This window comes from Heptranchias perlo, chromosome 3, assembly GCF_035084215.1.
Source record: "Heptranchias perlo isolate sHepPer1 chromosome 3, sHepPer1.hap1, whole genome shotgun sequence".
Taxonomy (NCBI): Eukaryota; Metazoa; Chordata; class Chondrichthyes; order Hexanchiformes; family Hexanchidae; genus Heptranchias; species Heptranchias perlo.
Window position 1 is genome coordinate 111,847,909 of NC_090327.1, and position 15,537 is coordinate 111,863,445.

Here is a 15,537-nt window from a genome sequence, read left to right on the forward strand (position 1 = left end):
CTAGGTTGAGGGTTTTAAAGGTGGGGATGCCCCTCCAGTGGTCTGCCTTTGGCAGCCTTGTATGCCAATTTGTCCTGCAAGAAAATAGAGTGGATGAAGGTAAGGCTAGCAGTTGAGGAATGTGTGCCAAGTGGCATGGGAGAGGTGAAGTAGGTGACATTGGAGTACAAGGCTGTTAAAGGGGAGGAAGGAGTTATAGGGTTGTGTAAGTAATTGCTATGAGGGGAGCTGGGTAGTCATAATGTAAGATGCCGAGTTGGAGAGAGCACTGTGATTAATTAGTTGAGCAAGTGTAACTTTAAGAGAGTGAAGAATGTGTTGGTACCCAGGATGAGCAAGAAAGAAAAGGACCAGATGTGCAGTGTGTCCCCTTGCCTGCCCTGCTGACGATGTGGAAACCTTTGCAACACTGATCCCAGAAACAACTTTCCCAATCTTACTGTGCTCAAGCATTTAGCTAATAAACAAAAATCGCAATATTCTACTATGCCGCTATTAACCTCTGATCAACCACTGCTAGCTCATGGAAGATTCTCCACTTCTCCTTTGCCCTCTGTTTCCACTTCAACTTTAGACTGTCTCATATTGTCTCCTCCCAGTCCTCTGTTTACAACCAGGACATTTCTCTTCTAATCTTTGCCATGCCTACGTAACCTGAATTCTTCTGTGTCCATTCACATGCACATTTTGGACTGGAGTCCATTACTTCTATGAGTCTTATTTTTTCTCTTGGTCCCTCTCAGGCCCTTTTACTTTCATTCATGTCATCCAGTCAAGCCACATTCAGAGATGGGGGATTCTTTGAAGGGACCTTCAAGGCACCAGTCGCTGACTCCCCTGTAAGCCACCCTTACTCCCCATCCTCCTCTCTCAATGACCTACCCATCCTGCAAGCCCACCAGACGCTAATCTTGCCAATATCCTCCCTGGCCCATTCGCCCCTTTGGACTCTGCCAGCATTTCATCAATCACCACCCTTCTCTGTATTTCCCTCCAGAATATCCGTTCACTCACGAACAAGGCCCTCGTCATGCACAACATGAGACAATATGAGACAATTCATTGACGTTATGGCTTTGACTAAAACTTGGCTCCTGGGTGGCAGCAGCTTTCCCCTTACTGAAGCCTCCCCACCTGGTTATACTTTCCACCACCTGCCCCGCCCAAACCGTGTGACAGTGTAGCCCTTATCACCAAATCTCACCTTGGACTCCCCCCCTACTTCTCTGACACCTTCTCCTACGAACACCTCACCTTGTTCCACACCCATTGCCTCTCTTTTACAATCCTTATAATCTAACACAACTCCCACCTCAAGCGGCACCCCAAGTTTCTCACTGAGATATCCTTCCTCTTTTCCTCCATCAGCATCTGCACTGTGTGACTTACTCACCCTCTGTGATTTCAATCTCCATCTCAGTTCCTGTTACTGTTTCTCCTCTGAATTTACTAACCTCCTGCCCTCCTTAAACCTCTCCCTCCATATAAACTCTTCTACCCATATTCATGACCGCCCCCTCAACATGCCATCTCACGTGACCTCTCTGCTCCCAGGACTCGATCACAGACAAGACCATCTCCAACTAATTCCTTGTATCCCTCACCACCCACATCCCGCTACTCCATTCCAACCCCACTTCCTGCTGCATCTGCTCCAGAAAAAACTCTCCCTCAAGTCCCTTTGTCTCCAATAAAACCTTTATTCTCCATTGATACCAACTATGTTACTTGTGGTAATCCCATTGTTACTCCCGTTGTAATGGATCATTCCTGTTCCATTTGGGCAGCAAAATTTGATTGAAACTGATGATTTTTTTCTCTGTTCTAAATGCAGTATAATGGTGTGTGCATGCGGGGTTCACCAGGTGTTCCTGGCCGGGAGGGTAATCCTGGAATGAACGGCATCCCAGGAACCTCAGGGATTCCAGGACGAGATGGAACCAAGGGAGAAAAAGGCGAGTGTATGCAAGAGCGCCTCGAAGAGCCCTGGAGAATCAACTTCAAGCAGTGCGCTTGGAAAGCGCTCAACTACGGCATCGACCTCGGCAAAATCGCGGTAAGTGAGGTGACATAAAGCAGATGAAGCACTGGAATACTATTTCCATGGGCCAGAAATTCCTGGAAAAATAATGCCGCATTAACGGCGCTCGCCATTATTAGTTCATAAAAAATCCAGCAATTTGCGGCAAAGAGATATGCCACAAATTGCTGGGCAATTTGCTCCAGCGTTAGCCTCGCCAAAACCGAAAAAATTACCATCTCGCCATGAGGCTCCACATTGAAGTTCATTTTGTGTCATGAAATTGCTGGATTTATGACGTTAATACGAATTAATCTTGCTGCAGCCATTTAGTGCTGGTAATTCATGTCGAAAGGACCCTGTTAATGACGTGATTTATGGTCCTGACATGACACTTGACCTTGGAAGCGCAGAATAGGAATAATGAAGGTGTGGAGTCTCAATCTGCAGGTAGTGAATTGTTCCTAGAGGTTTTATAAAATGTTTTAACTGTCTTGGCAGTATTTTTATGCCAGTCTTGCCATCCACACTCCTGTTAGTGTCAAAAGGCAATAATTTTCAGGAAGGAAAGCTATTTCGGCACTAGAAATGCAAATTAGATAGATTTCTTTCAGAAAATAACATTTTGGGATACCCAAATTGGGGTTGTATTCTCTAGAGTTTGGAAGGTTAAGGGGTGATCTGATCGAAGTTTAAAAGATATTAAGGGGAACGGATAGGGTGGATAGAGAGAAACTATTTCCGCTGGTTGGGGATTCTAGGAGTAGGGGGCACAGTCTAAAAATTAGAGCCAGACCTTTCAGGAGTGAGATTAGAAAACATTTCTACACACAAAGGGTTGTAGAAGTTTGGAACTCTCTTCCGCAAACGGCAATTGATACTAGCTCAATTGCTAAATTTAAATCTGAGATAGATAGCTTTTTGTCAACCAAAGGTAGGTATTAAGGGATATGGGCCAAAGGCAGGTATATGGAGTTAGATCACAGATCAGCCATGATCTTATCAAATGGTGGAGCAGGCACGAGGGGCTGAATGGCCTACTTCTGTTCCTATGTTCCCATGTTCCTATGTACCATATATGAGTAATTTGAGACATGACATGGTAAGTGTGGGAGGAAAAGGTAACTTTGTACCTATGGTTCCCAAAGATCTCAACCACTGGGGTTTTCTTCGTGTCATTTATCGGTCTGTTGTAGACTAATTGATAGAGATTGATTGCTATAATTAATCAACAACTCCATCATCGTTGTGAAATTATGTGACATCCAGGATGGTAGAAGGCGAACTAGATGGACCTCACATTTTCTTTATCTAGCAATTCCTATGTTCCTACGAAAGCAGTTCCACTGTTCCTGATCATGCTGGTTTGCTGGTTCTATACTTCATGGGTCAAGAATGTTTGTACATTTTTCACACCTACCCTACCATTCACTCATTAACTTCTCAAGGACCAATACAACAATTCGCAACTGGGTTACAATGTCCTCTTCTTCTGCTTTCTATTTAATTCTTCTCTTACTTTTCCTTTCTGTCTCTTTTTTCTCATTCTATTAATTCACTTTCTTTCCCTCTCTTTATTTCTTTTTATAGGGTCGAGTTGCCGTCCGTTTATGCAGTAATATCAGTGCAATCCAGGCGCAATTGGCCAAACCAGCGCAAAAGATGGGGGAATTTTAAATGAAAGTGAGTTATACCCAAAACCACATACGCTTGTGTTTTCCACAATCTTTTACGCTGGTTCAAGATTCAATTCGCCCGGATCAGGCCCTGCCCACAAAACTGGCCAGATTGAAATTGTGAGATTCCACCGATTGCGTGGTTCGGGAAGACTCTTCAAATTGCGCTCATTTTCTTAGGCTCACAGGCACGAGTAGGCACGTTTTAAAAGTTTATTCATATCAAAAAATATTTAATTTACTATGAAACTGATTAATGTACACCAATGAAACTGTCAAGTGGTTCAGTATATTTTTTTTAAGCCATTTTCACTGATTTTAAATCAGGTTACTCACAGGAGCAGGGCTGGACACCCTTATTAAAAATGTTTATTTTTGATGATAAACCCATTTTCAGCAGAATTAATAAAACTGCACCAGGTTACCACTCTTAAATACACCAAGGAATACCTTATAATGAAAAGAAAAAAAGTAAATGATTACGCTCTATCAAGCTGCCCAATTGCGCTGGTTCATGGAAAATTTTACGTTTGTGATTTAGCGGAAACTTGAATGGAACCTAACCAGCACAATTTCAAGCGCTTTTGTGCGCAATTGCCTTCGGTCTCCAATTTACCATATTTCCTTCTCCATCATTTGCTCTGTTTCTTTTTCTATCCTGTCTTTCATTGGTTAATGTCACTGAATATATTTAAGAAGGAGATAGATAGATTTCTAGACATTGTAGGCATCAAGGAGAGAAATCAGGAATATGGTATTGAGATAGAGGATCAGCCATGATCATATTGAATGGTGGAGCAGGCTCGAAGGGCCGAATGGCCTATTCCTGCGCCTATTTTCTATGCTTCTATGTTAAGGAGACAACGGTCATGAGGTCCCAGATGCGACATTGACATCATAGAATCATAGAATGGTTACAGCAGAGAAGGAGGCTATTTGGCCCACCAAGCCCATGCTGGCTCTTTGTAAGAGTAATCCAGTTAGTCCTATTCCCCGCTCTTTCTTCGTAGCCCTGTAAATTTTTTCCCTTCAAGTATTTATCCAATTCCTTTTTGAAAGCCACAATTGAATCTGCTTCCGCCACCCTTTCAGGCAGCGCAATCCAGATCATAACATCGCTGCGCCGTTACTGTTTCGACATTCCAGCAATTTGCGACGCAAATACGATGCGATGTGAACAATGAGGTAAAAAGTCCAATTAATGTCATTCACCGTGAGAAATGCTATTGCAGCAATTTCTGGCCCAATGTGTTTATTCTATAACAATCAAGTGTCAGTGGGCAAGCATAGCTGTGCATCCAAGGTTGTCTACAATCCAAGCCACTCAGTAAAGCTCATTGTGTACCACGGTGTACCATGACTGATGCATTGTGTATCATTGTTTTGTAATGTAGGAACAACTGCAAGAATTAAAAAAAAGAACCCATTGTCACTTAAAACATTCATGGATAGTAAATATATTTTATTGAACAAAATGAGACAGGATATTGCAAAGGGATAAGGCAGAACGATTTGAGGGCCATACAAAAAGTGGGAGGGGCCATGTAACGGGCATGTTTTATATGTGTTAATTATTAATATTTTAAAAGTTTTGAAATAACTAAGGATGCTAAAAGGGATCTACTGCATAGACTCATTTTAAGCATGTCTGTGTCTGTGTAGGATACTTGCAGTGAATTGTAGATAGATGAATATTATTAGTTCATCATTTCTAGAAAATATGCTCTTTAATGGTCCAAGATCATGTCATCTATTAAACAGATTGTTCAAAGCACTAAACTTTTCCATTCCTCTCACTAATTTCCTGCTTGAATTCCACTCCCTCCACTCCATCAGCACTGAGTAATATTTCAGTCACTATGGGCATGATTTTAAATGGGAAAAACGGGTGGGTTGGGGCAGTAAAAATTTTTAAAATCTAAATCCCGCCTCCAACCCGCCCACTTCCGGTTTTCATGGAGGCGGGACGAGGGGCGGACGACCAAACTGCACTCAGGAGGCGGGTCAGTCAGTAAAAGCTTTTAAAGAGACTGCATGCCTCCATTTTGATAGGTTTTTTGTTTTTAACCCCTGGGGGCTGGGATTCCCAGGCCTTCTACTTCACGCCACGTGAGAGGAGGTGAGCAGGCCCGAAACTGCAGGTAAGTGCCTTTATAGCACTGCTTGTGGGCCCGGAGAAGCAGGAGTGCTTCCCCCAGGCCCAATAAACCTACCTGTAGTGACCACCCCTATGATCTCCGACCCCCTTCCATGATCTCTGACCCCCCCACGATCTACGACCCCCCCACGATCTACGACCCCCCCACGATCTACGACCCCCCCCACAATTTCCGACCCCCCCATGACCTCTGACCCCTCTCCAACGATCTCCAACCTGTTCTGCACTCTCTACCCTCCACTCTCCAACATAATTGTTCCTTTTCTTCAATGGCCATTTCTCTCCTTGTAAAGAGCTCTGAAATATTATTATGTGAGAACACTATATAAATGGAATTTACTGTTAGCAAATATCCACACTCCTTTAACTATTGAGAATACAAAGACTAGTTTGTTTTCCTTTCAAAGGTTTTCTCCTGTTCTTTCTTTCACCTCTGATTTTCATCAATATATATGATTTTTAAATCATATTTGAAATCATTATTGTGCATAATGTGTCCAAACTAGATGATCAGTTGGTCCACTGTTGACACTAGCCTTAAGCTAAATCATCCTTTGCTTCATATTTTATTTTGTCATTGATTTTTTAAAAAATTCTATGGGAGATTCTCGATCTAAACATGCACCTCCTTTCTTCAACTGTTCAAGGCTACATCTCCAAATCACAAAAGCAAGACGCTAGACTGAAATATTGTACAAGCATTTTTGTTGCAGTAGAAACCTTTCTTGTTCAAAATGTTGCTGAATAAACTAATCTTAGCACTAGCTTTATAAGGATGACCCGTTTCCTCCACCTCTTTGATATACACAGGAAAGCTACGGATGATGGAGGCCACTGATCCCATCTCAGCTCAACCATCCAAAAACTCCCTTTATTCCCCTCATTGCAGCATCCACCTTTTAAAAAAAATGATTACAGGGTTTCGCTTCCACTACTTTACCTGGGAGTCCATTCCATGTGTCGATCACTCTTTGTGTGAAGAAGAACTTCCTGATATCAGTCCTAAATTTGCCCTTTACAAGATAAACATGTGACCCCTTGCTCTACTTTCACAGTTTAATTTCCAAAGAAAAAAAGAATGACTTGCATTTATATAGCACCTTTCCCAACCTCAGGACGTCCCAAAACGTTTTATAGCCAATTTAAATTAAAAACAGTGGATGTCCAAAGGGACTTAGGGGTACAGGTACATAGATCATTGAAGTGTCATGAACAGGTGCAGAAAATAATCAATAAGGCTAATGGAATGCTGGCCTTTATATCTAGAGGACTAGAGTACAAGGGGCAGAAGTTATGCTGCAGCTATACAAAACCCTGGTTAGACCGCACCTGGAGTACTGTGAGCAGTTCTGGGCACCGCACCTTCGGAAGGACATATTGGCCTTGGACGGAGTGCAGCGTAGGTTTACTTGAATGATACCCGGACTTCAAGGGTTAAGTTACGAGGAGAGATTACGCAAATTGGGGACGTATTCTCTGGAGTTTCGAAGGTTAAGGGGTGATCTGATCGAAGTTTATAAGATATTAAGGGAAACAGATAGGGTGGATAGAGAGAAACTATTTCCGCTGGTTGGGGATTCTAGGAGTAGGGGGCACAGTCTAAAAATTAGAGCCAGACCTTTCAGGAACGAGATGAGAAAACATTTCTACACACAAAGGGTGGTAGAAGTTTGGAACTCTCTTCCACAAACGGCAATTGATACTAGCTCAATTGCTAAATTTAAATCTGAGATAGATAGCTTTTTGTCAACCAAAGGTATTAAGGGATATGGGCCAAAGGCAGGTGTACGGAGTTAGATCACAGAGCAGCCATGATCTTATCAAATGGTGGAGTAGGCACAAGGGGATGAATGGCCTACTCCTGTTCCTATGTTCCTAAGTACTTTTGAAGTGTAGTCACTGTTGTAATGTAGGAAAACGCAACAGCCAGTTTGCAAGGTCCCACAAACAGCGATGTGATAATGACCAGATAATCTTTTTTTTGTAGTGATTTTGGTTGAGAGGTAAATATTGACTAGGACATCGGGGAGAACTCCAGCTCTTCTTCAAAATAGTGCTATAGGATCTTCTAAGTCCACCTGAGAGGGCAGGTGGGGCCTCAGTTTAATGTCTCATCTGAAAGACAGCACTTCCAACACTACAGCACTGAGGCGTTTGCCTGGATTTTTTGTGCTCAAGTCTGTGGAGTGGGACTTGGAACTGTAGGGGGTGGTGCTGTGTGTCAGCTTCACCTCTGACTTCTGAGCGGTCCGAATCGCTCCCACTCCCTGGGTTCTAGACCTTGGACTTATTTGGGGGTTGTGACAAAGTGCAGCAGACAACTGGTTTTGGTGCAAGAAACTTTGACCTTTATTCAAGAGAGGAAATACAACACAACAATCTTAACACTCTAATAAAATGGGGAACACTTCATTACACGCGAGGGAAATTACAGTCGGAAGGATACCTCACCCCTCCCAATCCCACTGTACTAGCTAGGTTGGACTCTAAAGGACCAGGGATAATGCTCACCAAACGAAACCTTGACAGTAATTCACCCAGAGGTAAGTCAGAAATAGATTGTAGAGTGGAAACTTTGCAGATCTTCGGTTTTCTCCCGAGTTGGTTTTTTTTGGTCGCGGTGGCTCAATATTACCCGGTTGGTTGGTGGTAATATTCGGTTGGTTGTTTCGTAAGACACTTGTTGCCGCGAGGTGTCTGATGGTCACTGGGGCTGTTGCTCTGGTTTCTTCTTGTGTGTCGGCCTGCTTCTCGAGCTGCTGACCTTCCCTGTCGAACATCTTTCCTTGTTGTCTGCTGGAAACTGCTCTTCTTTCCAGACACAGGCAGAACCAAGACAAGCAGCCCACCAGAGCCAGCAAGCCAGAGAGAGAGAGAGCTTTCGTCTTGTGGATGTCTCTCTTACAATGGTCTGTTTAAACAGTTCTTACAACAAAGTCCTTAAGAATCTTTGATGGCTTTTTTTTGATGGTCCCTCATCATATTGTAATTGCTTCTCCCAATGGGTCATTGTTTTAATTCCGATTTAGAGCTTGTCACATAAGGCTTCCTTTTGTATCCAACGTCCTAGGTGTTGATGGTTTTGCTTTAAAACAAAGGCATGGCCCCACCATGTCTGGAACAGTTGCCTCTTTCAATGGGAGTAATTGTCGACCCCCTGCGGTCGGTTTTGCATTAAAACAGAGACATGTCTGAAGCTCCACGGTGTGTGTGTTGTTGATTTTGTCTGGTGACCTCTCACCTATCCTTCCATTTTAGGTTTATAGTCAATGGCCAAAGTTTTCCCATGCTCAGGGTTTTTTAGGATTTTTCTCCGAGTTTTGGGGGATCTGTGAATTTTGAGAATCTTACAGAACTCAAAACCTTCTGACTCAGAGCCAAAAGTGCTACCCACTGAGCCACAGCTGACACCTATAATGTTTATGATCCTGTATACCCCTGTAAGATCACCTCTTAGATATCTCCTTTGAAGAGTCCTAATTTCTTCTCTTTCCTCATAACTGAGACCTTTAAGATTGGGGATCAGCTTTGTGGCCCTCTCTGCACTGCCTCCTTTGTGTCTCAATAATCAAAACTGGCACAATACTCAAGGTGTAGTTTGACCAGAGCACTGTATCATTTGATCGTGACTTCCTCTGACTTGTATTCTACAGTTTTTGCCGTGTAGTTCAACATTCTATTGGCTTTGTTGATTGCTGCTCTGCAGTTGGGCGAGTATTTTGAGCACCAAGTCTACTAAGATTCTTAGTTCTTTTTATGGATTTCAACTGCTGGAGTCTAGTACTGCACCACTGATTACTTGTTATACCACACACAAGCCACTTTAGACATTCATTGCAATCATGCTTCATAACAAATATTTAAGATTTTCAATAAATGGTCAAAAATTAATTTTACTGACCTGGTCTAGTGTCAGTACACATTGAAATCTGCATGTCCCAACTTCAGCTACTAACCCAAATAATCATTAAAAGAATCAAGTGGCCAACTTCCTCTCTTTTTTTGCCTTTGTTCAGTTTTTTTATTCTTACGTAAGAACATAAGAAATAGGAGCAGGAGTAGACCATACATCCCCTCGAGCCTGCTCCGCCATTCACTCACATCATGGTTGATCTTCAACCTCAACTCCACTTTCCTGCCCTATCCCCATATCCCTTGATTCCCTTAGAATCCAAAAATTTATCTATCTCAATTTTGAATATACTCAACGACTGAGCATCCACAGCCCTCTGGGGTAGAGAATTCCAAAGATTCACAACTCTCTGAGTGAAGAAATGCCTCCTCATTTCAGTCTTAAATGGCCGACCTCTTATCCTGCGACTATGCCCCCTAGTTCTAGACTCTCCAGCCAGGGGAACCAACCTCTCAGCCTTTACCCTGTCAAGCTCCCTTCTCATTATAATGTCTGTCCTACACTACATTTTTATTTCATTTACCTTCAATGTTCTCTATTTTGTGCTTCTAAATCTTAAGTCTAAACTTTTCTATTCCTGCTTTAACATGCATTATGCTTTTTCTTTCTATATGCATCCTTTCTGATTTTGCTCACAATATTTTATTTGCTTAATTCACTCTTAATTTCTAATGTTTATTTAGCATAATTACTCTTTTCATTTGAACTTTTTCCCTTTGTTTTGTATTTTAAAATGTCCCCCTTCATGATGAACTTGATTTTTAAAACTCTTGTATAGGGTAATTATTTTCCACTTTTGTTAATTTTAAAACAAACACATACACAAATCTTTCAAGGTGGCAGGACAAATTGATAAGGCTGTTAAAAAAGCATATGGGATCCTGGGGTTTATAAACAGAGGCATAGAGTACAAAATCAAGGAAGTTATCCTAAACTTGTATAAATCGCTGGTTAGGCCTCAGCTGGATAATTGTGTCCAATCCTGGGCACCACACTTTAGGAAGGATGTCAAGTCCTTGGAGTGGGTGCAGAGGAGATTTACTAGAATGGTTCCAGGGATGAGGGACCTTAATTATGTGGAGAGACTAGACTAGAGAAACTGGCATTATTCTACTTAGAGCAGAGAAGGTCAAGGGGAGATTTAATAGAAGTCTTCAAAATTATGAAGGGTATTGATAGAGTAGATAGGGAGAAACTGCTTCCAATGGCAGGAGGGTCAGTAAGCAGAGAACACAGATTTAAGGTACTTGACAAAAGAACCAGAGGGGGGATGAAGAGATTTTTTTTTATGCAGCAAGTTGTAATGATCTAGAATGCACTGCCTGAAAGGATTGAACAGTAACTTTCAAAAGACAATTGGATATATACTTGAAGGGGAAAAATTTGTAGGGCTATGGGGTAAGAGCAGGGGAATGGGACTAATTGGATAGCTCTTTCAAAGAGCCGGCACAGGCAGGATTGGCCGAATGGCCTCCTTCTGTGCTGTATGATTCTATAGTTCTAAGTGTAAGACCAATAATAAATTTTACTTCTGTTTTAACTGTTACTCAATATCTTGCCTCATGCAAAAACATGTTTACAAAAGTTAGCCTCCAAAAAAAGTGCTTAGGCAAATCAAAAGAAAATCTTGTGGTTTCACATGGGTGGAATACGAAATTGAGTTTATTACTCACTGTCAGACGTGTGAGTTAGCTATACTAAAGAAGAGAAGGGTTGCATCAATGTTTTATTCCTCCATGCTTTTCATTTCCTTTGCTAGGACAAGAGCATTATTCTATAAAATAAATCCAGTCAAAATTGTATCTAGGCTTTTATAGAAAGAAATTCAGTCAAAATAATTCAGGTGAACGTCAATCTGCCATCTCCATGTAGACAATTGTAAACAATTTTACAACACCAAGTTATAGTCCAGCAATTTTATTTTAAATTCACAAGCTTTCGGAGATTTTCTCCTTCCTCAGGCAAATGTTTCAAGAGCTCCTTGAAGCCTACGCATTTATACATATTGAACAATACATGGTGTTTACAGACTGCCCCTGCAACTGCCCGTTGCCAAGGCAATCACCGTGTTCAGACAGAGAGGTGTTACCTGCAGAACCCCCGAATACACATTCAACAAAAAAACAAACAGGGAAAAAAAACAGAGAAAAAAAAACACAGAGAGAGGCAGAAACATCCGGAAGGCAGAGAGAGCCAGCAAATGACCCATTATATTAAATCCATGTAGACAGGCACAGAGGTTCTTTCTGTTGCTATCATTATGCCACCCTGTGGCTAAAACTGGATACTACATAAATAGTTTCAATAATTCAATAGTATCCATATTGTTAATTGTATGATTTATATCAATGAGTGTTAATTGTATTCAGGTGATGGGTATCAATTGGGGACGCTCTTGTATCCTTTTTATAGGTGAGCTTAGCTAGGGTGTGGTGCGTGTGTAAGGGGAATCTCTAGGAATAAAGGCTTAGAAACAACTAAGGACCAGGCTCCAGTATTCTATCCTCCACCATATGGCGATCCAATTATAACACATATTGAATATTATGATCCTTTCTTATGACTCACCTGTTACAAATATGTTCCTAAATTGTTTTGTACCATGGGTAAGAAACTCATAATAACTAGGTGATGTGCAGCCTTGATGATCTGCTGTCCTTTTTATCTCGGATTTAGTCACTTATCTCTGATGCATTTTTACCGCCTCTGCAGCTTACTTGCTTGTGCCTCTAATTTCCCCATTCATTTACCAAAAGCCTAATTCATACCTTCATCACCTTAAAGGTTGGATTTTCAAGTGCTACTTTGTCAGATCTCCCTCCTCCTCCACCCTTAATAAACGATCGTTAATCCAAAACTTTATATCTCTGTCTTTTGCAGAGTTTGCACATTCATCATCCCTATCTTTGCTACACCCCACTGGCTCTCCATTCTTGAGTCTATCGATTTCAAGGTCCTTTTCTTAGTTTTCAAGCCCCACCACAGCCTCATTTCACCTTATGTCAATGATCTTCTCCAGTTATGTGTCTCAGTCCATACTCCTGTCCGACTCCATTCCCGACTTTCTCCACTTCATCATAAGAGGACAATCCTTTGGCCACTTCACCCTTGCTGCTTGGAACACTCTCAATACCTCTCCATCTTGCTATCTCTTTTGCTTCCTTCGAAAGTCTCCTTAAAACCTATTCCTATATCTTCAGTCTATTTCTCTTTTTTTTTGTTCAGCATGGTCCTCTTCCTCCTTGTAAAGCATTCTGAGACATTCTTCTATGTGAAGGATGCTAAATAAAAGTATGTGGTTGTTGTAATCCTTCCTGCTAAGATCTATACTTAATGTCTGCACAGTGGGGGCAATTCTCCAAGTATGCGCAGGTGGTGGGTGAAATTCCCACCAGCACATGTTTGAAAAATTGTCCCATGCAACTCCATGATTTAATCGGCAAATCCCGTCAACATACTTAGGAAAATTAAAGAAACAGGTACTCTAGAGACTCAGTAACATTAGAGACCAAAACGCCTGAATTGTACTCTTAAGCATGAGGAATACAAGGTTACGAAAAGATCAAGTCAGTCAAGCAATTTCTCCTACTATAGAAATAAGTCCACCAAGACGTACAAATCCAGTGAAGGCTCAGTATTAGGTTCAAGATTTGTAGCAGCCTCAATATTAATGTCTTCAGCAGGCAGGTGCACCTTGAGGTATTAAATCCTGTGAGCCCACATGGTTTCAAAGTTGACATTTAGCACTGGCATCTGGAGAAAAGCAGAGCATTGTTGAAGCTACAGTTTTCTTAGAAGCCAAAATGCTTGGCTTACGGCCGGAGGCTTCAAAGTCAGTGAGGGAAAAAGTCACATGTCACAGTATATTAAAGCTATCCACATCTCATGAAGGGATGGTGACAGAAATTTCTATGTTTTTCAGGGTTAACTTGCCTGGACAGTACTGGAAATTCATTAGCAACATCCCTGCACACAACTATCGTTTAAGGCAACATGTTTTAACTCTTACATGTAATAATTCAAATATCCATCATAAGTGCCCTATAACATTCTCAGATAATGGCAAAATGCAATTATTATGAGGTATTACAGCTTCACCCTTCCTGGTGAGAGTTTCACCTTCCTGGTAGCTGATATTCACATATCTGTATCTAAAATAACTGGCTCATCTGGGCTTGGTCCCTAGAGACATTTACCCAATTGTCAAGTTCCAATAAGGATTCAACTACTGTTACACTGATACCAGGATATACAGAACCACTTCATAGTGTTCAACCTCTATAGTGAGTCATGAGAAAAAATCTGTCTTAAGAGCTCCTTGACCCAGATAGAATCATAGAATGTTGCAACACAGAAAGAGACCATTTGGCCCATCAATTCTTCGCTGGTGTTTTTCTCCACATGAGTCATCAAGTATAGTGCCAATTTCTTGCTCATTCCTCATATCATTTAAAATTCTTCTTTTTAAGCAGCAATATAATTGGAGGCTGATACAAAGCTATTCATGAGATAATTTCAATTTAGCATAATGGTACATTGATCCCCCAAATACTCTCCCTGACATCAGATTGTATGAGTGAATCATAGCTTTCAGAAGTCTGTCAGTGGTAGAGGGGGTTAAATTGGATAACCCCTGAAAATGGGCGTGGGGATTGCGGTACGCGATTAACCCGCGCCCGTTCATTGCGCTGCAGGCAGCACGTTAAATTCATGCTGACTGCTGTTTTACATGATTGCTACCTGCGCTGTTCATTGGCTGCACACATTGGCAGGGGGTCCGATATCATGAGTGGCTGGCATTACTTAAAGACAGCCTGCACCTCTTAAAGGGGAGGTGTTCTGTGGCTGATGGAATTGCTGTCAGGAAATGGGTTGCTTTGGAAGATGTTTTGTGAAGATGTCTCAACCTGCGAGCAAGCGTGTACCAAAGTTCTCTGATAAAGCACTGGAGGGCTTGGTGCAAGAGGTGGAGAGAAGGAGGGACATCCACAGGGTGGGCAGGAGGCCCTCCAGACATATGTTCAGGAGGCAGTGGGAGGAAGTAGCGGCAGAGGTCAATACCAGGAGACCATGGATGCAGTGCAGGAAGAAGTTCAATGATCTGACACAAGTCGTCTAGGTGAGTGAGTTCAACTTCAAATGGCATATCCTACCAATTGCACCACTAGCCTCATCCACTGCTCAATTCACTGCACCCCCATCACCCACCTATCAACAATCTTTATCAATCAGTACTCAACCCTTCAATGCATATGGTTTACTTCACTCTCACACACTTAGCACTGTTGCAAGCCTCACACCCACAACTCACAGCTCACACACATTGGCAGCTATTCAATCATGACAGCCACTTCACCCAAACATCTTGCAGGACACTCACTGACACACTTGCTTCTTTCTTGCAGGAGAAGTTGGTGCATAACAGGAGGCAGCAAGAAACAACAAGAGGAGGACAATCACACCTACACATTTTAAGCCCCATGGAAGAGAGAATGCTACCCACCATGGGAAGAGGCATTGCTGAGGCCGTGGCCACTGGCAGCACTGGAGGGATCGATGATGAGGGTCTCTGCATACCTAATCCTCCTTCTCTCTTCCCACTTCTTCCTCATCCCACAATCTTTTCTGACTCACGTGCTCCAGATGGTGTAAGCATGCATTTCTTATATTCTCCTCTCCCCTCACCACAACCCAACCCTTGTCCCTTTATCATTTTAGATACCCAAGAACCGGAACCTTCCCAGTCAGAGGAGACAGAAGAAAATGACAG

General features: G+C 42.1%; 1 protein-coding gene across 1 annotated transcript in view; it reads left to right on the forward strand.

Annotated features, from left to right (window-relative positions):
• The window catches only part of LOC137307076 (collagen triple helix repeat-containing protein 1-like), a 31,707-nt gene that overhangs the window by 5,381 nt on the left and 10,789 nt on the right, over nucleotides 1–15,537 (forward strand). The window contains exon 2 of the mRNA XM_067976413.1: nucleotides 1,835–2,056. Within this exon, the coding sequence (XP_067832514.1) occupies nucleotides 1,835–2,056 (222 nt within the window). The remainder of the gene's footprint in view (nucleotides 1–1,834; nucleotides 2,057–15,537) is intronic.